The sequence below is a fragment of the Scylla paramamosain genome, chromosome 4 (assembly GCF_035594125.1).
Source record: "Scylla paramamosain isolate STU-SP2022 chromosome 4, ASM3559412v1, whole genome shotgun sequence".
NCBI classification, from domain to species: domain Eukaryota; kingdom Metazoa; phylum Arthropoda; class Malacostraca; order Decapoda; family Portunidae; genus Scylla; species Scylla paramamosain.
Genome location: NC_087154.1, coordinates 21,669,527 through 21,697,199, shown reverse-complemented (window position 1 = coordinate 21,697,199; position 27,673 = coordinate 21,669,527). Strand labels below are relative to the sequence as shown.

At 39.3% G+C, this 27,673-nt stretch overlaps 1 protein-coding gene across 1 annotated transcript in view; it reads right to left on the bottom strand.

Annotated features, from left to right (window-relative positions):
* Positions 1–27,673, bottom strand: part of LOC135100146 (protein SHQ1 homolog) — a 41,997-nt gene that overhangs the window by 3,617 nt on the left and 10,707 nt on the right. Inside the window, exons 11-15 of the mRNA XM_064003111.1 lie at positions 22,279–22,471; positions 18,161–18,253; positions 16,914–17,122; positions 14,575–14,698; positions 6,592–6,752 (exon numbers count right to left, since the gene is read on the bottom strand). Coding sequence (XP_063859181.1) covers positions 6,592–6,752; positions 14,575–14,698; positions 16,914–17,122; positions 18,161–18,253; positions 22,279–22,471 — 780 coding nt within the window. The remainder of the gene's footprint in view (positions 1–6,591; positions 6,753–14,574; positions 14,699–16,913; positions 17,123–18,160; positions 18,254–22,278; positions 22,472–27,673) is intronic.

The window sequence follows — 27,673 nt, the reverse complement described above, 5'->3', positions numbered from 1 at the left end:
TCTAGAAGTGTAGACTGTACACATGCCCAACCCGATACCTAGAGGTAGAGGTGTCAGGAGTAGATATGCCATGCCATTGGCCGATTGGATAGAATGTAGGTCACTGGTGGGGGACAGCAACCCCTAGGGAGTTGCTGGTCCCCCATTACCCCCCGGTTGGACATAACATATAAGCACAGTGAGTAAGATTCAATCTTGCCTCTGGCATGGCCTAGCTTAGCTGTTAGACAACTGAGACAGGCAGGGAGTTGCCCGGTAGTAAGTGCAGGTTACTTGGCAGTGACAGGTACCCACCACCTCAGAGTATGAATGGATGGAGTGACTGGTGAACTGTGACTTCGTGGCAAGTGCTTCTGGCTGACTGTAACAGTCGGATTCGATCTTGCCTCTGGCATGGCCTAGCTTAGCTGTTAGACAACTGAGACAAGCAGGTAGTTGCCCGGTAGTAAGTGCAGGTTACTTGGCAGTGACAGGTACCCACCACCTCAGAGTATGAATGGATGGAGTGACTGGTGGACTATGACTGCGTGGCAAATGCTTCTGGCTGACTGTAGCAGTCTGTTGGGCTACCACGTGGTCACAGTCATTAGGGTCCCTTCTGGACACTGTCGCTATTTGTTACTGGGAGCATCTGCATGTGAGAGGACAAACACTATAAGGGAAGGACAACAGGTCAGCACATGAGGAGGGGAATAAGGAACCCAGTCCCTTCCAGCAGGTGTGGTGTCTGTATCTGCTGTACTGCAGCGGGTGGCTGGGGGACAGTACCTGGTCTGCAACTGATCCTGTTCCCACTCTTTGTTAGGCAAGCCACTCAGATAATCTATACATGCCGCAAGAGGATGCCTCCTGAGACATGCCTGAGCCCAGAGCTGAATGTGACTCCTGTAGGCCCAGCGGGGCATCAAATGAGCCAGACAAGCCACATCAAGGGACAGGGGGACCATAGGAGATGACCAGCTACAATGAGGGATAGAGACATGCTGAAGTGTGACACACCCAAGCATAAACCAAGGTGTAAGGTCATAACAGATGACCCAAGGTATTTGGTTGGCCCTCCCCAGGTAGGTAGGTAGGATGAGGCTGTGGAAGCTGGTAGTGGCACCCCCCTCCCCCCTGTGGCTCCCAGAAGAGGGAACAACCCATTAAGAGGAAAAGAACCACAGCAAGAGGATAAGAGCCACAAGTCACCATCCAGCCACCTCAGCCCCCAACTAGAGCACACTCTGTAAGTTAGGCCCCTCCCTGGCCATCCAGCTATGCTACTTAGTGGTTTCTTCCTCAGTGCATGACACCTAACAATACATTGTGAGTATGGCTTTGTCATGCTCACAATAGGCAGAGAGATAATACAACTACTTCCAACAGGTCTCCTCAGAAGCACTGCAGGCGTGGCCAGACAACATGGATGCAAAGGAACCCCCTCCCTTCTGTGCTGCCCGGCAGACGATCAAGGAATGGAACAGACTACGAGTTCCACTGCCAGGCCCACAAGTACGAGGATGATGAGAAGGCAACCTGGTGCTGCTTGACAATTGGCCCTGAGGCAGAGGCCTTCCTGGCGAATCTCCCAAACGATATCTCATAGACCCATTTGCAGAGGAGGCTTATCAAGAACCTCGGCACAACTCAACCCCACGAGAATGCACTGTCATGGCTGCTGGACCTCACCTGGGGCCAAGAGACCATTCGCGGCCTCACCAACCAAGAACTCCTGCTGGTGAGCCAGGCGCTGCCTGGCTCACAGAGGACATCTAGACACATCAACAAGGGCATTGTCTGCCCTTGACAGCCATATTGCACCCCAAGAGCCCCTGGTGGTGTCATCAGCTGTGGATGACCTTTGTCACGGATGGGGGTAACGTTATGCTCCAAACCCTAACACACATGCACCCACACACAAGTAGCCATGCACCTGTGGGCACACACATGAACTGTGAGAGGGTAGTAGATGGCCAAGAGACCTATGTTTATATGAAAAACCACTGACCTTGCACTGTCCACATGACCCCTCTCATGTGGACCACAGGAGGCCTGGCGCTGGTGACAAAGACCTCCTTGTCGGGATAGGGAGAGCCACAACACCCTGTGACAAGTTGAGACAGAAACAAGGTATCTCTGGCGAGTGGAGGCCGTGTGCCAGCAAGCCCCACCTTCAGGAAGCCTACTGTCAGCGTCTCTGTCTGTTTCCCAGAGGATTGACTCCACACCTTGTGACTGGCTAAGACTAACGTGTAGTGTCCCATCTTTAGACTCAAGGAGTGTGGACATTTGTGCTCATGGTGCACCGGGGGGATGTCCCACATTGGCACCGCCATCACCCCCGGGGATAGTTGGAGTGTATTACGTGACAATAGTGTACAGTGAGCTAGTATGATATCCACAAGTGGAAGCATCCCAAATGCCACACCAACTGTGAGTGCAGCAGTGCACTGGCATGAAGGACACCTGGGGCATCAGGAAAACTCTACAGACATTGAGTGCTATCCCTCACCAACAAACCTTGACAGCAACCAGCAGTGATCACCCCAACCAGCCTAGCCAGTGACCCTGAGCCATAACGCCCCTCCTGGACGCCCCAGCTGACACCTCTGCTCATGGAAAGCAGTGCAGTTGGTGTTGGCAGGTGGCTCTCTCACTTCCTGGCCACTGGGGGAGCAACATCAAGGGGGAGGTACCTTAGCCTAGCTGGTGACCTAAAGCCATTAGACCCCTTCTGCACTGCAACCCCTGCTGGCACCTCTACCCAGGGAAGGTAATGCAGTTGATGGTGGCAGACAGCTCGCTCATGTTCCGGCCACCCCAGGAGCAACATCGCTGTGCTGTGGGGCCCCCAAGGAGGGGACAGGTAGGGTGCCCCCCCACCCCAAGGGATAGCTGGAGAAATTGCTGGCCTAAAAGTGTAGAGTGTACATGTGCCTAACCCTGGTAGAGGTGTCAGGAGTAAAGACATGCCATACCATTGGCCGATCGGATAGAACGGAGGTCAGTGGTTGGGGACAGCAATCCCTAGTGAGTCGCTGGTCCCCCGTTGCCCCCCTGTGGGGCATTTATTGTCACCATGGTTGTTCAACTTGCATATGGATATTGTAGTAAAGGAAGCAAATAGGAGGGTTTAAGGCAGAGGCTTGAGTTTGATAGGTGGGAAAGAAAAGGTACAGGATCTGAGTCAGCTACTATTTGCTGATGATACAATTGTGATGGCTGACTCAGAGAAATTAACAAAGACTGGTGAGGGAGTTTGGGCATGATGACAGATGTAAGAATGGATGGCAAACAAATGGAAGAGGATGCTTCAACAGTTATGGGTGCAAAAGTTGAGGCAGAGGTGAAGTGCATGGTGAAAGAAGCAGGAAAAGTACTTGGACTGAAAAATATGTTTACACCTAGGACATTGGGTATGAGTGTAAAGTGGCTATATGAGGAAATAGAGGTGCCCACTGGGCTGTATGGTGCTCAAACATGGAATACAGGAGTAGTGGGGAAGAAATGGAGGTGTTTGAGAAGTATTAAGTGTGGAGTAAAATGGGGGGACAGAATAAGAAATGAAAAGAGGTAAGAATAACTGATGCCCTGAGAGAACTAGCTGGAAAGGCAGATCAGTGTGTTAAGATGGTTTGGGCATATGGAGAGTAGAGGACAGTAAACTGGTGAAGAGAATAATGTGGTCAGATGTGCAATGTGAAAGTTTAAGAGGAAGGCCACACCTGAAGCAGATGAACTGTGTGAAGAAAGCACTGAATAAAAGAAGAATGTGCAACAAGCAAGAGTGATTGTGCATGACAGAGGTGAATGGAGAGCAACAGAGGAGGGATGCATGACAGTGATGTCAACCTCTGGAAAGGAATGAGGGAGCACTTGGCAGGGCCCATTGGCATATGGCCCCCATTAGGATGTAGGGCACAAAGTAGGAAGTATCCTGCATCTGGTGTGGTCTCAGGATTGGACAGGGACAATCCCACACAGGGTGGCCCAGACAAAGCATCACACATTCATTCACACTCTTAGTCACCCCTTCAGCCCCTGGCAGAAAGGGATAGTCTTGTGGACCACTCTACTATAACCCAAGAGCTTTGGCATAGCACAGCTGGCCACGTACTTCCACAGCAAGGCCCAACAGCATACACTTGTTTATCCCTGCCCTTTCCTTATCATTCCATTCCTCATACCTCAAATATGTCTGGGGGGGTTCCACTCATACTGCTCTTCTAGACAGGGTGGAATCAAAAGCTTTTTGTCTCATCAACTCCTCTCCTCTAACTGACTGTCTTCAGCCCCTCTCTCACCGCCGCAATGTTGCATATCTAGCTGTCTTCTACTGCTATTTTCATGCCAACTGCTCTTCTGATCTTGCTAATTGCATGCCTCCCCTCCTTCCGCGGCCTCGCTGCACAAGACTTTCTTCTTTCTCTCACCCCTATTCTGTCCACCTCTCTAACGCAAGAGTTAACCAGTATTCTCAATCATTCATCCCTTTCTCTGGTAAACTCTGGAACTCCCTGCCTTCTTCTGTATTTCCACCTTCCTATGACTTGAATTCCTTCAAGAGGGAGGTTTCAAGACACTTATCCACCAATTTTTGACCACTGCTTTGACCCTTTTATGGGACTGGCATTTCAGTGGGCATTTTTTTTTTTTATTAGATTTTTGTTGCCCTTGGCCAGTATCCTTCCTACATAAAAAAAAAAAAAAAAAAAAAATGTAGACCACAACAGATGCACAGTACTTCCTATGGAGTGCCCTGCACCTGGGTCCACACATCAATAGGTCCTGTCAGATGTTCCCACACCATCTCCCAGAGATTGACGAGACTGCATAATTTTCAGGCAATTATCACTGCTGCTTTCCATTCACCTCTATCATGCATAGCTGTTTTTTCTTGCTGCACAGTCATTCTTTTCTAATTCAGTGCTCTCTTCACACACTTCATTGATTCCAGGCATAGCCTCTTAACCTTTTTATCATGCACATTTGACTGTTATTCTCCTTACTAGTTTTCTGTCCTCCATTCTCTTCACATACCCAAACCATTTTAACATACTGATCTGCCCATCCAGCAAAACCTCCTTAAAACACCAATTCTTCTTATCTAATTTCTTCTGCCCCTCTATGTTACTCCACATATACTCTTCTATCATGCATACAGTAGCAGCCAAATGAATATTTACCAACCACTCCCTTGGCCTAAATACATACCACTCCAATTTTAGGGTGGTATTCAATTCTAAGTACTACATGTCGGCTGTGTATGACATCTATCCTCTTCCCCAACAGCACATGATGATAACCCTAACACAGCTTGACTTAGGTGGCTGAGGGAGTGATGTATATCGCTGCTCCAGTGTCAATTAGTGACTTGCCATGCATTTGGCCTCATTTTGTATACCTTTATGGTTAAAAACAAACCTGCTGAGTGGGAAAACATCTCAAGAGCCAGGAAAATATCACCTAAGACAATTTATGTTATTAGAAGGAAAGCCTACACTCACTGCCAGGATTCTGAGTTGTCTTAGGAAATATTTTCCTGTCCACATGGCCACCAGCTGTATGTTCAAGCAGGTCACAGCTACCACCAGGGATTTTTTCATCTTGCACTTGGCCACAAATGCAAATGTCACCAATTTAATTTCTACCAATATTTACTTTATACAGTGGTACAATTAAAGATATTTTCCAGTTCAGCAGAAATTTGTTTTATCAATTTTGTAAGAAAATTAAACAAAATGAGGTCTAATGCAAGTTAAGTCACAAGTTCACACTGGAGCAGTGACATCAAATATCAGTCTCAACCACCTGAAACTGAAGGTTGTCATCATGTACTGCAGTGAAAGGGATAGATGTCACTTACAGCCAGCATGTACTTACTACACACCTGTCCAAGTTCAATACCACCCCAAAAATTGGGGTGGGATGTATTTTGGCTGAGCAGGTGATCAGCAATTACTAATTTGGCTGGTATTATACATACAGATATCAATGCTGCCCAAAAAAGGAGGATAGTAAAGACAAGGTACATAAGTTTCTCATTCATACATTCTCTTAGCCCCTTGGCCTGAGGCAGAAAAGGGAAAGTACTTCTGCCTTCACTTTATGTGGATACCTATTTTCATTTTTTTTTTTTTTTTCTTGATGTTACTTTGTTGAAATAAGCATGCTATGGGGCTATTCAACATCTTGCTTGCTTCCCAACAAAACTGCTTACTGGAAAATAATGACTAGTCCACTGGCCACCATCTCAGAGGAGGGTTTATTTTTAAAAAGCTCAATGCAGTAAGTCTTATCAATGATTGAAAATAAATAAATAAATAAATAAATAAATAAATAAAATAAATAATAATAATAATAATAATAATAATAATAATAATAATAATAATAATAATAATGTACACAAAAAAATATCATTAGGTATAGTTTTGCCAGATGGTCCAGTATGATACCTTTCATTTTTTTCGATAATATTAGCAATATTATTAGCCTCAACCTCTTTTTGAATAAAAATGTGGGATGCAGATTTTCAATGACAACCTGAATTTCCTACAAAATAAATTAAGGGATCAAATTTAATAAAAGACACAAGACATGAATACATACCTTCCTCAAGGAGTCACCAAGACTGATGAATTTGTTCTCCTTAACTTTCTGGAGCCACACACAATAGTCATTGATATAAAGCTGATTGAGAATGTACCGTGGTTCTGAGGCACTAAAAAATCTTCTGATTTCAAAAAGACATTTTAGAACTTTTTTCCTTCCTGAAAGAAATTGCTAAATCACATAACAGGAAGGATTACTTTCATCCTTCAATAAAACATCAAAACAACATGACATCAGAATGATAAAATACTTCAACAATTAAGGAAAATTTAGCCTTGAAATACTTCAACAATTAACAAAAATTTAGCCTTGTTTTAATAATTTAGGAAGTCATCATAAATTTGACAACATAGTCAACCAGTTAATGAAAATTTAGCCTTATTTTAATCATATAGGCAGCCATCATGATAAATTTGACATAGTCAACCAGAATTATTATTTAAATGATTGAGCACTCTCCTGTCTTTTTAAGTCTGCCTAATTATAAGAGCTCTGGTTTCTTCACTAATTAATTGCAAAGATAACTATCCTGATGTTAGACACATCAACTTGACATGACATTCACTACACTAGCTATGCATTTAGAGAAGATTAAACAGGTTTATAGATAAGATGAGAAAGCTGCATGAGATGCCTTATGTGATTCAAGTGGTCTAGAACAAGGGCTTTTAAGTTGTTATGAACTGATTCCTAAAGCTGTATTTTTGCTAGGTAAAATTGGTCTGTTGACTTGCATGAAGATCAATTTTCCTCATTTTACTTGTGAAAATGCTCGAGGTTGAAGTAATGGTCAATACAAAATAAAAAAAGAGTAACAAATTGGTGAAACATAATTCTAGCATGTAGCATTACTAAGAACTGAATATTGACAAAAATTAGTCATGAGTTATATGTAAAAATCACACAGTACTGAAAAAGTTGCTAACAAGAGAGATTGTGTGGTGGCAAAAAAGTGTAAAATACACATGCTGCCCTATCTCTTGATGTGTATGTACAGCTAAGTAGGGTAGTACATTAGTGGCATTTTAGAAGATTCTGTTTGGGAACACAAGAAAACAAGGGAAGCTGCAAGAAGCCATCAAGCCTACATGTGGCAGTCCATGTATGAAACATACCTGTGGTACCCATTTCCACCTAGTATCCCCATCCATAAATTTGTCTAATCTTCTTTTAAAGCTTCCTAATGACTCAGCAGCACTAACAACCTGATTACTGAGTATGTTCCATTTATCTACCACTCTATTTAACAACCAATTCCTTCCTATCTTTCTTGAACATAAATTTTCAAGCTGTTCATGGTTCATAGTGAAAACAAATCTAAATATGTGTAAAGTAGTCACTGAATTTCTGGTAAGCCATATCCTTAAGGGAAGCTGTTGATGTTCATACATCATTGCTGGATTAGCCTCTTTACAGCCAAACTAGGTCTTGGGTTCCATTCCCATACTGTATCAAAAGACAGTACTGTTTAATGAACAAGCCATGTTTTTATTGAAATGAACTCTCCTTGACAAGTCGGAGCCAAGCTGGTGCCTAGTTTGCCCAGTAATTAATTATCTTTTTTGGCATTTCTCTATATCCTGGCATAAATATCAAAGGCAATAAATGGGCTTTATTGTAAGTGGAATAATAGTGTACAGAAATTATTCTTCATATTTTTCTATCTGAACATGGAGTTTGTTCTTTCACTACAAATACCAATATCACTACCTTCTACAGGACTTGGCAGTGACAGCTGAGGAAACCATCATAATAAGGACACTGAACTGCAATCCTTCCTCATGACGGAGCATCAACGATGCTGACAATGGTCAGTGCAAAGCAACAGGCAGTTTTTTACCTTATTTACAGAATGACAGGTCAGTTATTTGTTAAGTTTATGATGTGCAGTATGCAGTAAGTATTAAAATGATAATGAGTTGTTATTTCATGAACACTAATTAATTTACATTTTACATGGAAATCCCACCTAAGGCAATGTGGGAAGTATCAACATGGTAAACTGAGGCAAAGTGTGAGACAAATAGATGTTAATAAATTAATATGAGGGAAAAGGCAGCAGTGGTGATGATCTAATGAATACAGCAATACGGTATTTGAGAGAGATTTGTGTTTTGAAGCATGAAGTGTGTGGACACAAACATGTAAAGAGACTTGTTTTGTGATCACTTTACATCTGGTAAAGTGGCACCAGTCTTGATGTAACAGGTTATTATACACCACTGCTGAATTTTTTATTAATTTATTTTTATGTACGAGAACCACTGGCCAAGGACAACAAAAATTTTAAAGAAAAGATGCCTATTTTAATGCCAGTTCCCATAAAGATGCCAAAAAGAAAAAAAAATATTTCTTCCTCTTGAAAGAGTCCAAGTCATAAGAAGGAGAAAATACAGAAGCAGTAAGGGAGTTCCAAAATTTATAAGAGAAAGGGATGAATGACTGAGAACAATGGTTAACTCTTGCATTATAAAGGTGAACAGAATTGGGGTGACAATAGAAAGTCTTGTGTAGCAAGGCCTTGGGGGGAGGGGAGGCATGCAGTTGGCAAGATCAGAAGAGCAGATAGCATGACAATAGCAGTAGAAGATTGCAGATGTAACACTGCAGTGATGAGAGAGAGAGAGAGAGAGAGAGAGAGAGAGAGAGAGAGAGAGAGAGAGAGAGAGAGAGAGAGAGAGAGAGAGAGAGAGAGAGAGAGGAGGCTGAAGACAGAGGAAAGGAGTTGATAAGACAAAAGGCTTTTGATTCCATCCTGTCTATAAGAGCTGTTTGAGTGGAATCCCATCCCCCCCTAAACCCATGTAAAGTGTACTCCATACATGGACAGATAAGGCCCCTGTATAGAATTAGCAGCTGGGGTGGTGAGAAAAACTGGCAGAGATGACTCAGAATGCCTAACTTCATTGAAGCTGTTTTAGCAAGAGATGAGATGTGAAGTTTCCAGTTTAGATAATAAGTAAAGGACAGACCAAGAATGTTCAGTGTAGGAGAGTGGGACAGTTAAATGTCATTGAAAAAGAGGGGACAGTTATCTGAAAGGTTGTGTCAAGTTGATAAATGGAGGAATTGAATTTTGAGGCATTGAACAATACTAAGTTTGCTCTGCCCCAACCAAAAATTTTAGAGTGATCAGAAGTCAGGCTGGCTTCCCTGAATGAGCTGTTTACTTCTTCAAAGGTTGGACATCTATGAAAAGATGTGGAAAATTGCAAGGTGGTATCATCTGCATTGGAGTGAATATGACAATAAGTTTGGTTTAAATCAGTGATTAATAATAATGGGAAGAAAGTAGGTCACAGGACAGAATTCTGAGAAACACCACTGTTGATAGACTCACTCGAACGAGAAGAACAGTGACCATCTACCACAGCAGTGATAGAATGGTAAGAAAGGAAACTTTAGATGGAATTACAAAGAGAAAGACAGAAGCCGTAGGAGGGTAGTTCAGAAATCAAAGCTTTGTACTAGACTCTATCAAAAGCTTTTGATATATCTAAGTTTCACCAGAATCCCTAAAATAGGATGACCAAGATTCAGTAAGGAAAGCCAGATCACCACCAGTAGAACGACCTCAACAGAACCCATACTGGTGATCAGATGAAACGTTGTGAAGAGATAGATGTTTAAGAATCTTCCTGTTGAGGATAAATTAAAAAACCTTAGAGAGGCAGGAAACTAAACCAACAGAACAGGAGTTTGAGGGATTAGAGTGGTCACCCTTTTTAAGAATAGGATGAATGTAGGCAAACTTCCAGTCGGAAGGATAGGTAGATGTTGATGGACAGTTAGAAAAGTTTGACTAGGCAAGAAGCAAGCAATGAGGCACAGTCTTGAAGAACAATAGGAGGGACTCCATCAGATCCATAAGCTTTCTGAGGCTTAAGGCTAATGAAGGCATGGAAAAAATCACTGTGAAGGATCTTAATGAGTAGCATGAAGTAGTTGGAGGGTGGAGGAGAGGAAGGAACAAGCCCTGAATAATCCAAGGTAGAGTTTTTGGCAAAGGTTTAAGCAGAGTTCACCTTTAGGGCTAGATGTGATGGCAGTGGTACCATCAGGTTGAAATAAAGGAGAGAAGATGAAGTTATCAGAGATGTTTTTGGTTTGGTGCCAGAAATCACAAGGGAGTTAGATCTTGAAATATTTTGATATTTTCTATTGATGGAGGAGTTTTTGACTAATTGAAAAATAGACTTGGCATGATTCCAGGCTGAAGTTTAAAGAGTATGAGATTCTGGTGATGGAAGGCTGAAGTACCATTTGTAAGGTGCCTCTCTATGATGTACAGTATAACAAGAGGATGAGTTAAACCAAGGTTTGGAAGGTTTAGGATGAGAGAATGAGGAATATATGTCTCCATACCAGACACTATCACCTGTGTATGTGGTCAGCACATGAGAGGTTTCTGGCATTGAAGCAGTAATAATTCCATAGAAAATCAGAGTAATGCCTCCTCAGGTCCCCTCAATTAACAGAGGCAAAATGCCAGAGACACCATTGGTTATACAGATCCTGAGGGGGAACTGGAGAGATAGGACAAGATACTGATATGAAGTTGTGATCAGAGGAGCCTAACAGAGAATAGTGACAGCATAATCAGGATTAGAAGTTAGGAAAATGTCAAGAATGTTGGAGATATCTCCAAGCAAAGTTGAAGGCTAGTTCACCAGGCTGGTTAGTGAAAAGAGAGAAAGCCAAAGCTGGTGTTAAACATTGAAGGTCATTGAGAATGGAGATCTCCATGAAAGGGAAGAGTCAGGATGTGGTCCACTTCAGAAGTTAAACAGTCAAAGAATTTTTTAGTCAGAGGGATTAGAAGAGAGATATACAGCAGATAAATTTAGTATGAGAGTGGCTCTATAGTCATAGCCAGAAGGTAGATAATTCAAAAGATTCAAGATTGAGGGCACAAGAGCAAGTTACACAATTGAGCACTAAGACACAACATCTAGCTTTGGATTGAAAATGAGGATAGAGAAAGTACGAGGGAACAGAGAAGAGGCTACTACCAGTTGCCTCAAACATGTGTTTTGGTGAGAAAAAGAAGATGAGGTCTAGTAGAGGAGATCTGGTGTTCCACAGATTGAAAATTAGATCTAAGGCCACAAATGTTGCAGAAGTTAATGAAGAAAAAGTTGATGGGGGTGTCAAGACACTTAGGGTCGATACCAGACAGTCTAACCTGAGGACATCTGTGGTCCCCTCCCCAGATGATGACTTCAAGGCTGGTAAAGAGTGTGTGTACTAAGTGAATGCAGTTGTGTGAAGAAAGAGTTGTCTTTAGAAGGCAGGCTGTGACTGCCCCCTTGTCTTGTGAGAAACAAAGGGAAATGTTCTGTGAGGTAACAGTTGAGTCACTGGAAAGTTCACAGCACCGCCTGATCCAGTGCTTGTGAGTCCACACTGGGAGTGATCATCACTTTGGCAGGTGACTACTACCCAAGACTTGCTTCAGCAATTAATCATTATTCCAGTTCACCTTAGGTTATCTGCTATAATGGAGGTGTGTCTTTCTGTCTGTAGAAGGACTAATTAGACTTTCTCAAGGTAATCTCAGATAAATGTGATAATTTGGAACTCAATCTATTGATAGTTCTAAATGTGCAATGATCAATTTTCCACCATGTATCCCAATGTATAAGAAGTGTGAAAAATTTGGGACTGTCCATTGTATAATGAGGTGGTTTGATGTAACATTTTTGTGGAATGATGGATATAATGGTTTTTCTATCTGCAGACAAAGTGGTCAATGTTATGGGGTCATTTGTTTGAAAATACAGCTGATGCTAAAGAAATGAAAGGCTTACTGAAGGGATACAGGTATGTTGAAATCAGTACTAGAAAGAATAGCTAAAAAGATGCATGGGATGCAAAACATGCTTACAACAGATTAGAAGCTTGAAAAGTTACATTTGACAGCTATAAATTGAGGGGATATATGATAGAGGCATAAGAGATATAACAGAAGTTTTATAAATAAATTCCTTAGAGTTAGCAATCAGGATGAGACTAGAAGGTTAACTCCTAAAGGACTGGGGACATCAATTAACATCCTGCTGCTAAAGGACTGGAGACATTGATTGATGTCTGCTAAAATAAAGCCAAATTATGCTATTTTCTGCCTGATTTGTTGGCCCGGACTGTCACTACACTGGTTTCAAGTCAGACAGCAAGGGTTGTAAGTCTACAGCTAGCCTCTGTCATGGCAAGTTCCCAGGAACATGATTCAAGTGCGTCTAATTTGGCTCACTCACTCCTGCATTTCCTTACCTCCACTGCAGGGCATAACCAGTCTGGTACGGTCAGCTAACCACACCATCAGCCACTGTAATGTGCGGGGACAGAGAAAATGGCCAGGTATGTTGTGTATGGAAAACTGCGTAGAACCCATTTTCTTTATCCCCAAGCCACAGCTGGATGAGCTGATCAGATGCATTGGCTGAGCCATGCTCAGCATATGCTGACACCACCTCATTCAACTCATGATATCTCCATAACGATGGCACCTATAGACTTCCAGATGGGGGCCATTTAAAAAAGGAGTTGATTGTGGGGTGAATACTGTTTTCTTTCACTTGTTCATTGTGAAAACAGGTTATTTTACATGTTTTGAGCTCAACCTGTGGTCCTGGCAGTACAGTAAAATCACCCCCCCCCCCCCCCGAGTCCTTTAGGGGTTAAAGCTTGATTAATTGGGGAAAAAAAAAAAAAAATTCTTAGAGTGGTAAATGATTGGAGCAGACTCAGTAATTAGTGTAATATCAAGTCATTAGAGAACTTTAAAAGAAGACACTTATGGATAGGGATGAGAGATATACAAGTTAAGTATGTTTCGTACAGGGACTGACACGTTTAAGCCTTCTGGGATCCTGCAGCTTCCCTTATGTTATTATTCAATTTGCATCTATGTGCTCAGCACTTGTCAAATACTAAGCCAAAAAAAAAAAAGAAAAAAAATTATAGTGGTCACTGCAGTACAATACCAGTGATGTCACTCCATATTACAATCTCTTCATATGATGAAAGTGGTAATATTGTACATGTCACAGAAATTTTCATATTCTACAAATGTAAAAAAAAAAAAAAAAAGAATAAACATTAACATGTATTTTTTTTTTTTGTTCCAAAGGGTCTGTTACTGGGAAGGTTTGTTTTCATTTTGTTTCAAGGGCTTCCCTCAGACTAACCAACACAGTTCAAGGTGATGTGACAAATGCAAAACTCAGCATGTTTGACTGACTTCTATAGATATTATAATGTACAGTACAGTACATACAGGTCTAGTCTCAGGCTGACAATTTACCACAAGGCTCTAGTAGCCTCAATCTATTGAACCTAACTTCATGGCTTTTCATCAGCTGTATTAATCACATCTATGAATGTATTATATCATTATTTCCTCATGTGCAAGCATTTAATGTTACTTATTTCACATAATTTCCACACAATGTTTACATCTAGCTGTTTGTTGCATATATTACTTTTCTTCTCTTTATCTCCCTTCACAACAGGATCAAGATGGGCCCAAGATACTTCCAGAGGTGTTTCTTTGAGAATCTCACTTGATGGGTGTTATTTTTCTTGAATTTGAACAGGATTATTCAACAGTTATACTGCTCATAAGGCACCCATTTTTCTATGTTTGGCTTTTGTTGTCTGTCTTCAAAGCAAGGTAACTTGAAAGAACATGATTGCAAAGACCAATCTTCTTGCCTCGCAAAAATATGACAAATTGGTGAGAGGTAGCAACATTTTTTATGTAATCTACGAGTACTTAGGTGATGAAAATTTAAGCAAGAACAGGTGTCTAATATTTCTTGTTAGATGTAAAAACCAGCCAGAAGAGATGGACTAAGGAATGTAATTCTTACATCCAAGATCTAAGGAAAACAAATTTATACTTTCAACAAACTGAGAATTAAGAAAAAGTAAACCTAATAACATAATGATTTAGCAACAATCAGTAAAAGAACATACCTAATGATAACACGTGTGCAGTGTCTTTGAGAACCTGCTGAGCCAAGAGCCAGTTTCTAACCAGTGGGAATGTGAGTGACCTGCGGATACTGCTGACAGCAACATCCTTCAAGCTGGTGAATGACTGAAAATACAGTGTTAAATCAGAAACTGTGTGATATACCATCAATAACTTGAAGAAAAATTTCATCACACTGGATAGAAAAGATAATATAATTAATTCAAAAAAATTCTATATTTCATCAGAGTTTGTTGTGATCATATTAATCTAAGTATCAGTGAGATCTCCCTTTCAGGGAAATCTCAGTCTGTTACACAGATACAAATCATGCACAATAAAACATAATTGTATCTGGCATAAATTTACAGTATTTGACTGAAGTCACTGATGTGGTCAGTTGATGAACAGTTGTCCTAGAATTTTTCTTACACTTTCTGTTGGTTGTGGGCTTCATTGAAATTAAATTGTGTGACACAGTGGAGGCAATGAAGATTAGGAAAGATAATCACAATGTTTGGGAAAGAAACACAACAGAAAAAATGGAAGATAATTTTCTCAGAGAAGGTTGTATTTATATTGGTAGATGAAGTTTTGTATAGAATATACTTAGCAGAAATTTAGATGGAAATGTCAGACAGAATTCCTGAAAATAAGAATAAAAAAAAAAAAAAAAAGGACAAGAGAAGTTACATAGTGGGACATGTCACAGAAGACTATTATCATTTTTACTTTTGTTATTTTTTCATGTATTATTATCATTGTTGTATACAGGGTGTTAAAAAAACGTGTAGGAAATTAAATGGGTGATAGGGAGCACCAAAATAAACATTTTAAACTCCATGGAGGTATATTCTTAAATGCTTACTTGCAGTGCTACAGTGAAAACATTTTAACATAACTTCCCGAAATTTTTATCCTATCCTCTGTGAATAATCCGTTTACATACAAACACAATAATTGAATGTATACAACAGTATGAACATTACTTTATTCATGTCAGTACACTGTAAAAACAAAAGAATATTTGAAACTGAAGTGAAGATTAACAGTCATTCAGAATTGTTTAGTAAACGAAGCTGTTTTATTTCAGCACTAAAAGTTATTGTTTAGGAGTCGACAAGGTTAACAGTCATCAAAAATCACTGAGAACTGCATAGTAAATGAAGCCGTTTCATTTTGGCACCAAGACTAGATTACTCATAGAGAAGTTTGGGTAAAAATTTAGAGAAATTACGCTGAAACTGTTGTCACTGTAGCACTGCAAGAAAACATTTATGGACATACCTCCATGGAGTACAAAATATTAAAGTAAGTCTTCCCTATTGCCCATTTTGTTTTGTACACATTTTTTTAACACCCTGTATATTATCTTTATGCCTGAAAAGCTTTGCTTAAATAAAGGCTAACCTTATTATTTTATCTATGTTGTAATAATAATTATAACTGTATCTGGGTTATAAATAAATGTTCAAATGTTAAAAAAGATTAAGAAAATTTCACTTGGAACATACAAGTTTTTAGAAGAGTTGTTGAAACAATGAAAACAAAATAGTGATGGAGAATTCATGGATTCATTAGAACAGAAAGAAATGTAGTAGATGAAAGACAACAAAACTGATTAAAAATCAGAAAAGATAGGATGTTATCATTCTCTGTAATGTTACTACATATAAGGCATTTAGCATTGGAAGAGTGAACCCAGCAAAATGAGGTTTTGAGTTATCGGTGTTTTAAATATTATCTCAACGCAAAATTCCTTTAATGTTTTAAAGGCAAATCCAACAAAATAGTGTTTGTGAAAGCATGTATTACCAATACAGTTACTTTTCAAGTGTTTAATGCCTCTAGATAAGAAAGAAAGTTATTACAATTTCAATGCTATGTAACTATACTCAAATGAAGGATTTAAACTCACCGAATCATGAAATGCATTGAAGTTAAAGTGTTGTGAGGCATGTGGGTGGAGGATTGAGTTGTTGCTTATTGGCATTTATCTTATCATAATCACTTCAATTCGTGGAGTGTGTCAGTAACATACAGTGTCCGCAAAAAAGATGAAGCCCCGCCCCCACCCACCTTTTCCCCACAGACAAAAACAACATTTTCCTAATAAAACATAAAGCCAAAGTACCTTTGTTGATAATTTGTCACCTGTCCTTTTGTTTTAAGGACCATTTTGATTTGTTAGTGCATGGAATCTGCCAAGTCTGTGAACATATGTCTCACTTTAAAGTTTCTACCTCTAAACTATATTAATTTCTTGGATGAGGCATGGAACAGGAGTGTACATATCTCTTGTTGAATTATCCTTAGACAAAAATGCTTATCAAATACTCACATCAAGCCAAGAGAGTGTTGAACTCAGTTTTGCAACATTCCATGCTGATTCAACATTATTTTCTCCCAGTGTAATCCTGTGGTTGTAGCACCAGGCATACAGTATATCAGCTAATCCAAGAAAAGCCATGGATTTGGTCCCTTTGTCCAAAAGGTGCTCTTTACGAGGCAGCTCCAACATGTCTTGCTTATCTTGTTCTGAGAATTCGACTGCAAGAACAGTAAACACCACAAATTAAAGAATTATATATATATATATATATATATATATATATATATATATATATATATATATATATATATATATATATATATATATATATATATATATATAAAATCTTAACGGTCTCCATCAGAAATACTAAAATATATGAAGGCAGGATAAATCATCTAGTAACATGAGACACAATATGTATCTGATATTCAATGCAACCACATTGTTGGCTTTTTAAAATCTGAGAAGGCAGCTTTTAATTTCTGTAGCAGTAAAAGTTCTATACATATTGAATAGGCTATACCTATGTAAAATGGCCATTCAATACCAACTGAATTCCTTAATACTAACACAATTTAGTGACTCTGGAAAAGAAAAAAATAATGAATACAAAATTTTACAACAATGCAACTTTTACCTTAAGAGATTATAGTTATAGGTCATAAGACTGTATTAATGATTTATTCCCAGAACCAAAGGGAACCACTTTCAAAACTGAGAAAATATGCTCCTAAAGCCTAGAACAATAATTCTTCTAAAAAGATATCAACTTCAAGTAAGTTTCATATGAAAGTCTTACTCTAGAATATTTCTTGTCAAAAACTTTTATAAAATATAGGGTGCGCTTCCATGCTTGTCAGGTCTAATAGATAAAAGGGATTTGGTAATGCTTCAGTGGTAGGGGGTTTCATTGTATTCCAAGCAAATAAGTACTCCCCCCCCCCACTGGCCTAAGTGAAGTGGGAATGGGGTGTGAAAGGATGGGGAGTCTGTTCCTACCTCCTGCCACTGCCACAGCATAGTTTGTGTGTGTGGGACTCACACAGTTCCCTATATTGTGTTTGCCAGTGAGAGACCACTGCAAGGTCTAGTTTCAGATGAGAGAGAGAGAGAGAGAGAGAGAGAGAGAGAGAGAGAGAGAGAGAGAGAGAGAGAGAGAGAGAGAGAGAGAGAGAGAGAGAGAGAGAGAGAGAGAGAGAGAGAGAGAGAGAGAGAGAGAGAGAGAGGGGGGGGGGGAGCAGTTTTGAGATTACCTGAATGCCCAAGTGTGGGCACTAGAGAGACTGAATATTTGTGAGGGTGGTGCCAGCGTCTGGACAATGCTGGCGGGGTGTATGTTGCAGGGGCTGTGGTAGGTGAGTCAGCAGGCAAGTTCAGCTGCATAGCTGTAGGGCTTGCATGCTGTATCTGTATGGTGTGTTCCTGCAGTGTGGTTATGAGCTTGTTTGGTTGGGCTTGTTCTGTTGTGTTTTTGTGCTGTTGTGTGCTTGTACTTTTGTGGGTGTGCACTTACACTGTTGTGTAAGTGCACACCCACAAAAGTGGTGGTGAGGGCTTTGTTGTTTGGTTGTGTTTGTATTCATGAGTGGTGGTGTGAGCATGGTGTATTACTATTTATAGGAATTAAAGTTGTTATAGTGTCTATTTTTGTTTCACTACGCTCCCCATCTTGGTCTGAAGTGTAAAGAACCTCCACAACCTAGGTCACTTGTGATAATGCTACTATGGGAAAATGTAAACTGGCCTGGTAACTTTGTGTAAATGTCTGCTTCATAGTAGTTAAACATACAAAAATTGTTATATGCTGTAAATGAAGCAGCTTACTACAATATTGGTAATAATAATAATAATAATAATAATATTGAGGAAGATTGGAATCATTAGAGATAGGCAAAAATACTATTGATGGTAATGCAATATTTACTTTAGATAAGTATAAACAAAGCAGAGGATAAATGCAACATTAGAGGAAGACAAGTGTTACTGTTGGTCAGTAAAAGATAACAGGTGACAGGGCATTCTGAAAATTCTTTACACAACAAAAAACAAGAATAATTCTTTGAGAGAGAGAGAGAGAAAAAATTATAGCAGTTACACACAATTCCAATGACTTACATTGTTTGTGATGTTTACAGTTACTTTAACTTTTTATAACAGCTGAGTGTGTCATCATTGGTATATAAAAATAAGTAAATGCAACTTAAAGTTGTTCTATAACTTGTCTTTGAATTTAACACTTCTCATGATAATAACTTCTCAGGAACTGACATCAAACAGAAAAATGGAGGTCAGTGATATTAAAAGATCGAGAGAACTTGTTAGATGGACGGTGAATAGGGTGTAAATAGCTTGCTTGTACTATCCAACATAAGTGGATTCATGCACATTTGCCAGCACTTTTTTTTTTCTTCACTGTCTTCTACATTCTACCCAGGGGCAATTTCTTTTTCTATTCTACAAATGATTATGGGAAGTTACAGATGCATGATCAATTTGCCTCTTTGAAGCAACTGAATTTCTTTGGATGAGTGGTGACTGGCAATGAGTTTAGTTGTGCATTAGTCTAGCTGTGGTGAGCAATCAGATCTGCATGAGTGATTGGGTAGTCTTATCTGGCACCCTTGAGGATGCTGTCCCCCCCCTTGATGTTCCCACCTGACATAACTCCTTAGGTTGATTGGGAAATGGTGAGAGGTGTTATGAGCAATGGAGAAGTCCTCAGCACCTTACTCATGGTGAGGTCAAGTATAAATAGCTGTGGTGTGAGGTGACATGTATAAACAGTTAATCTTCATTCTAAGACACTGAAGTATCTTAGCCAGTGAGTATAATTTGTTGCTGATATAGGTTGACCATCAATACTCCAGCATCATTTAATCTGGAACCTCATTTAACCTGACATATTTGTAGCTGGTTATATTCTTTATTTTTTAAACATGCTGTGACCTTGTGATTAATTCACTGCATGTAGCTACATACAACACTACAATCGGAGCACGGCACAATTGCTGTGGGCACTATAGTGAAAACAGTACTGCATGAGTTTATATTAGATGCTGTCTTTAAGTTATACAGCATCAGCCAAATGTAGAGCTCAGAAGTGTGCTGGCATCAGTTGATTTTCAACTTCTCCTTTCTTGCATAAATTACCTTAAGATAATATAAAATTAAGGTTGAACACTTCTTGATGACTCTTAATCATCAAAATCAGATTCATAATGCTATCTATTATGCTATCATCACTATCCTCAGACAGATTGCTGTCAGTGATTGTACTGGTCCATATGCTGTTTAGCCAACTCTTCAATTTCCTTTTGTGTTAGCTTCTTTCCACTGATGCTATTAGCATGGGATCAGGGAGGACTATCAAGTGCATAGGCCTACGGTAAGCATCAATGAGTTGACAGGATAAGGTTGTAAATTTAGTGTGTTCTTCCCCTCTTTCATTTTCTTTTTTTTTCATGTATATTTTGAAAATATATAGGCCATATCTCTTTATTATATATGAGGCACCTAGAGCCAGAGTAACGTAAGCGACACTCTGGCCGAAATTATCATTTTTATTGCATTGTCTTCCCCCACCTTCCTACTGTGGCAGGAAGCTGAGTAGAAGTCAGAATGGACACCACAATAGGGTCGAAAATCCACCCAAATGCAGTTATCTGTAGACCCTTTGTGTCGCTCTCGAAGCAAGGTGATAAGCGGCTGGTGCCAGAATGAAGTAACTCCCACATAGCAGCCAGCGAGCCAATGACGGCATAGGCTGCGCTTCGCATGACATGACTGACAGAAGCCTGCCTCCCCCACACCTCACACCCACAAACACTAATGCACCCTCCGCCAGCTCACCACCACTGAATGACACTCTGCCTTTCTTTTACACTAATACGCAAGATTGTATCATTATAGTAGACAACAACCTGCCCCCCTGAGGAGCCAGAACCCTCTAGGGGAAGGAAAAGTATGCGTAATCCTGCAGAATGGAAGAAAAACTTAGCTAAAAGATGAAGGAATATGGGAGAAGCATACGTGAGCAGGTCTACAGGCCATCACATACAGGTGTGGGTAATGGGGCCTCCCTGTGCTGATGGCTGCTATGATAAAATTATATTGCCGATAGCCACAGTCTTGCACAGGGAATTTTGGGCCATCAGTAATTTTGCACTACAGAATGCCTACATACAGAACCTATTTTTCCACTGTTTATCATCCCCCCCTGTTATTTGGTGGTCAGATTAGGAAGTACATGCACGTGTCGCTTACGTTTTTGCTTAATAAAATTAGTACATCAATCAAGAATGGCTTCAATGGTGGTGAATCTCAATAAACTACATGCTGTTGAAACAACTTGACACAGGAACAGGAATAAACAATGCATGCATGTTTGATAAACAAAATATTGCAAGTGTTGTTTTTTTCCACAAATAAACCAAATAAAAAAAGCAGTCATCCATTAGCCTTTCAGAATGTTTTAATTTCACTAAATGCCCAGGTATAGGCTGGAAACCACATGCAATAACAAATATTTTGAAGACAAGTCCTACTTCATACCTCAATTAATTGAGGAGATATTGCATTCTGAATGTTGCAAAACTCTGATCGCTTTTTTCTCCGTTTTCTATTTTTGGCGCTAACATTACTCTGACTCTAGGTGCATATATATATATATATATATATATATATATATATATATATATATATATATATATATATATATATATATATATATATATATATATATATATATATATATATATATATATATATTTCTTGGATTTATATACCTTGTGAATGTCCTATAACTCAAAACATCATTAAAATCCGACATAACAGGCCAGTGAAAGCTTTACCCAAAATGTGAAAACAATGCATCAACAGCACCTTGTAACACTTGGCAGTGTTACAAGTGTGGCAGTGGTTAGGAAAAGGTGTGTGGGTGGTTCCGAGTCAACCAATGGTAGCAAAAATGTCATGTACAGCAGGCCATTTAACTCACCACAAATTCTACATAACAGGGCTCCTAACAGATTCCAATTTTACCATCTTGTGGCAATGTGTAGAAACTACTCAGCCTACCAGGGCCAATATATGAGGGAGTGGTTGCTATAGTTACTATTGCAACATTAAATTAATGCTATTGTTGCCAAAGCAAGAAGAGTGTTGCAGGCTTGAAATTACACAATTAACGCTGTGGTGATTAATTAATATTTCTACTTCTGCTAAGCTACCATGCCATAATTATGTTTATAATTCATGTGATGTCACTACTGTGATTGTGGTACAAATGATAATCAAACACACATGGTAAGTGTACTAATTACAGAAGTAATATTCACATCTATTCTTATTCATCCACACCCAGATATCTTACCTTCATCACTTGTTATACTGTAAAATTCTGGGATGAACTCAGTGAACTGCTGTGTCATGTCCACATCAAAATAGTCAGCTAAATAGTGATCTTCATCAAAGAGGCTCATTTCCTGGGTAATTCTTTCCTCCCTCCGCTGAGGAGCAGACTTATTATCAGGATCACTGATATCCACTACATCCTTTAATTCACTCTGCAAATAATAATTTATAATAAATGAAGCTGTAATGCAACAGAAGAAATACAAATTGTCATAATATACTTATATCTATTACATCCATCCAATCACTATGAAAATAAATTTAAACATGTAATTGAAAATAATAGAGAAATATGACTGCTTTTCAAGCCATGGTTAGTTACTTTTAAACTAAACTTTGAGCAACACATTAGTATAATAGTTAAGGTGCTCAGCTCACAACCAACACATTCTTTGTTTAAATCCCTATCAAATACATATCCTGTCTTCTTTCATGCTGTAGCTACTGTTCACCTAGTAGAGGAAAGGTACAGGACACAGATAAAGATATTGTGACCATGCACCTTGGCAAGCCCTCTACCAACTCTGCCAATACATCCTAAGCCAGCATGGTGAGCTAAAGGAGAAAAAAAATTATCATAGGCATAGCTGGGCATGATAATGAGAGAGAAAAAAAATCATAACCGATCGATAACAATAACCTTATCGGCAATAACTGATAATCGATAACTGGCAATAAATTTATTGCCCAATAACCAAAAAATCGATAAAACCAAAATTATGATACTAGTGATAACAATATTGATATTTTAAATAAAAAGTTGCTAAATCCAAATCTTTATCTTTATCTTGAAAACTTAGAAAAATCTTGGAAAAAATTCAAATTCAATGTTTATCCTATTCTTCACTACTGAAAAGTACTGTTTTAAGCAAAATAACAAATGAATTAGAAAATTTAAAACTTCAACATGTTCATGTTCCAAAAACTAAAATTATCCATTATCACTAGATTGAAACCAAAAGTATCAGCAATACCAATGAATTGACACACGAAAAATAATCATCAGATAACTGATATTGTTATTATGATAAATTATTGTGATAACGTCCACCTATGCGCCTTGGTTCACATTCTTATCTTATCCTGACAGTTTCCAATAGCCTCAAGTGGAAGTTACTAAGGTTTTCATAGTTTTAGTGATAGTTTAACAAAGATTATGCATCATTAATGAGGAAAACATCCATGATAACCCAGCTGATTATCTCTGTGATCTTAGAAAATAGTGGTAATGAAAATCTGAAGCATTTACGAATATGATTCCTAGAACCATTGTAAAAAAAAATTATTATAGGTATACTAAACATATCTGCTGAATTTTTGTCTGAAATAGGCTCCTTATTTATCCCCTCCCACACTGATTATTCAGCCAGCATGCTACTACTTTTTCCTAGCCAAGGGCATTCCACTGCCCTGCAAACCACTGTCACCTATCTCTATTTCCCAAGAACTGGATTTTACAAGATGTGACGTGAGATCAGTATCACTGAAAAGGAAGAGGAGAGCAATTTTAACTGTTAATTAAAGCACAAGCAAGAAGAAACAGATGAACAAGAAGCAAAATATCTCAATGCAAGATTCTCAAGACAACCTGGTAACAAGGATGAGCCTAAGCAACTCTGACACCCTTTCAAAAAAATACTTGAAGGAAAGGACCAGGGGCTGCACTCTTTATAGCTATGGCAGATACATATCATAACTTAGAACATCTATCATTTATCATAAGTCGTATATCATAAGTTATGACACGACTGAAACTGTCTATCATAACCGTCTGCTATATGTAGCATTTACTTGATTTTAAATACTAAAAGACGAACCAAAAACTGGCAAATACTACTGATTTATAGCTTCTATAAATATTTCTTTCACTTTTATATACTGAGATAAGAGACACAGTGGGTAAGATAGTACAGTAAAATCCCTCTTATCCGGCATCAATGGGACCGCCGACATGCCGGATACTTGAATAAAAGTGAAATTATGTCCACAATCACCACCCTACACTCACGCATCTTACCATAACAAAGATCAGCTGATCTTAATCAGCAACTGATCTGATCAGCTGCTTAAGTGTAAGCACAACACGATTCCTCTTTTCTACAACTTTAGGCATGATGAAGGTGTCAGGCAATAAACAGTGCACACGCGGGACTGAGTCACTGAGTAAACACAGTGCAGTGGGCCGTGGGTAGCGCGAAGCAGTGCGCTCCGGTGGTGAGGGGACAAAGTATGCCTCACGCAGGAATTTTAATAAATTTTATGAGTACACATTGATTTTTTATTGATTTTAAGGCTCAGGGAAAAATGTGCCGGATACTTGAAGCTGCCGGATACTCGAATGCCGGATGAGAGGGATTTTACTGTAATTCAACCTTTGAAATAAGGTAAATGTGATCCTGTAGGAATGCCTCAATGTAAACACAGTGTTCAAATGGTTTGGTGGCACAGATGGCACTCTCGACAATCCCCAAGGTCATCACTACTGCATAACTGCATTTTCCCAGTAGCTTTTCCAAGCAGCAAATTATCTAAGTGTTATGATCATCTTAATATTGGGGTTAAGTAGATTTTTCCTGTGTCATTATTAGGCTCCCATCACTAGATCAGTGACAAAGAGAATAACTGCAGGGTCTAAACAATATCTTCTGATGAGTTCATTCAATACATCCTATGTGGGTAAATAGTTCCTGAGTGGAAGATGTTGTGGGGCGGCCATCTTGGCTGTTGGAAGCATCTGTCATAAGTTGCTAGGACAGGATGAACCCAGTCTTAGCATTCCACAGACTTATGACAAAAATGTGCCATTTTGTCCTATGATATGTTTCATAGCTAAGACTCACTAGGACCAGTTTGTGAATATGGGCCCAGAAGCCTGAAGTAAAAAAAAGTTTTCTAGCCTTTAGCACATCCTACATGATCCTCATCTCCAGCCCAGAAAGCAGCATATTAATGCTTACAACAGATCAAATGGGATGTTTGATCTTCTCTACAGTTGTCAATGTAATGTGATTCTTAGTTTATAATTGGCTTTGGTTAGGCAGCACTTGAATTGTATTGTACTATTCTGCTCTCCTTACTATAGGATGGCAAGAGTCTGTGTGAAAAAAAGGTGATTAACACGTTAACCGCCATAAGGCAGATCGGGAATTCCTCCGTGGCGCCATGATGTTTACCACGCTCCAGCGGTCAGTGCTGTGGTAGCAGCGAAGCGAGAAGGTGGGTATGCATTTTGCTCCTCAAATAGATTCTCTTAGACCTGTCAAAGTCTTGTTACACGGGTGGTACATATGGCGATACATTAGTCTGAGCACCTCAGCAGCGCCACATGAACCACCGGTGGTCATAAAATTTCATGATGCACTTGTGGCTCAAATGATGAAACAAATACTATTCATACTGAATATTTTAGTTATTAGGCTAAATGCGGTTCAGTGCCATAAATTTTAAGTTTTATGCTTCACAGAATAACACATGCATATACATTTTGATATTTCAGAAACCATTGAATGGAGACTTATCAGTTTTATGGACATCGTAAAATGTCATCTTCTGATGACAGTGACGGGGATAAAAGCTATGAAGCGTCACCAGATGAAATGGAATCAAGTTATGAATCTGATGCAAGCAGAACAATTGACTCAGATGATGATACAGCAAGTATTTCATCAAATGATGCTACCATGAATGAACAGCCTGCTGCTTCTCATGATGCTGCATGGCAAAACATCACTGCAAGCACACGAAAATTTGTATGCACAGCAAGAGAGCAGATGCATTACACTTTACCATCATCATCTGACAGAGATATTCAGCCCATTGATGTTTACAAGCTTTTTTGTACTGATGAGGTTATTCATTTGATAGTTAGGGAAACTAATAGGTTCTTTGAACAAACTGTTGCTGAAAAGCCTATTACACGGCTCTCTAAGATGAATGCATGGAAACCAGTAACCTCCAGGGATATTGAGCAGTTTCTTGCAATTCTTATCATGATGGGCTTAAACAGGCAACCAACATTTGATTGTTACTGGGCTAAAAGTAAAATGTATGGCGTAGAGCTAGTGAAGAATGTTATGCCAAGAAACAAATTTGAGCTAATCCTACGCTTTCTCCATTTTGCTGACAACAGTCAAGAAGATAAAAGTGACCGCTTGTATAAAGTAAAGCCACTCATCAGACTTCTGTCTCTAAACTTTGAAAAAGTTACACCTGGGGAAAAGGTCGTCATTGATGAAAGCCTAGTTATGTTCCGTGGCAGAACAATATTACGACAATACATCCCCAACAAAAAACACAAGTATGGCTTCAAAATATATAAACTCTGCTCAGTTGATGGATACACTTGGAAATTTAATATATACAGAGGTAAGGGAGACACTTCTCAAGATTTAAAACATTCAGAATATGTTGCAATGTCACTAATGGAAGGCCTGTTGAGAGAAGGTAGGACTCTGTATATTGACCTTTTATTCTTCTGTAGCCCTGGCCAGAATCCTCCTTGAAAAATCAACATATGTGTGTGGAACCCTACAGAGTAACAGGAAAGAGAATCCTAAAATTGTAACAGACAAGCAACTGAAAAAAGGTGAAGTTGAAGGAAAAGAAAACTCAGAAGGCATAAAAGTTCTCAAATGGAAAGATAAGCGCAATGTTCTGATGCTAACAACTGTTCCAGAACATACTGATGAAAAAGTGACAACTATCTTGAGAAGAGGCACAAAGGCTCAGAAACCACAATCTGTCTTGGATTACAATGCTGCCAAAAAGGGAGTAGATTACTCTGACCAGATGTCATCCTACTATTCACCCCTGCGCAAAATTCGCAAGTGGTATAAAAAAATATCATTTGAGCTGCTTTTGGGAACAGCAGTAGTCAATTCCTTCCTGGTTTTAATAAGTATCATGCAAAGAAAGCCTTTTCAATGAAGGAATTCCGGGAGCCTTTAGTTCTTTCTCTTATCACAAGAACTCCAACAGAGAAAATAAGCATTGGAAGAGAGTCTCTCTCTCTGGGAGGTAAAAGATCATCTCATTTCCTTGTTGAATTGCAAGGTCAATGTAGAACAACAAGAAAAAGGTGCAGAGGGTGCTATCAGACCCTTAGTCTAAATGAAGCAAGTGCAACTGCAGCTGCAAAAGCTAGGAGAGTAAAAACTGTGTGTAATCAATGTGATGGCAGTCCACATCTGTGTGTCTCATGTTTTGAAGAATTCACTCTGAATAAAGAAAGTGTTTGTAGGGATAGAAAAAAAAAAATTTTTGTCATTTTAGTTGTTACAAGGAAATTTATTTTGAGAGGGGTATCATGAGTGATTGCATCAGATGATTATATATATTTTTTTCAAGTTTTCAAG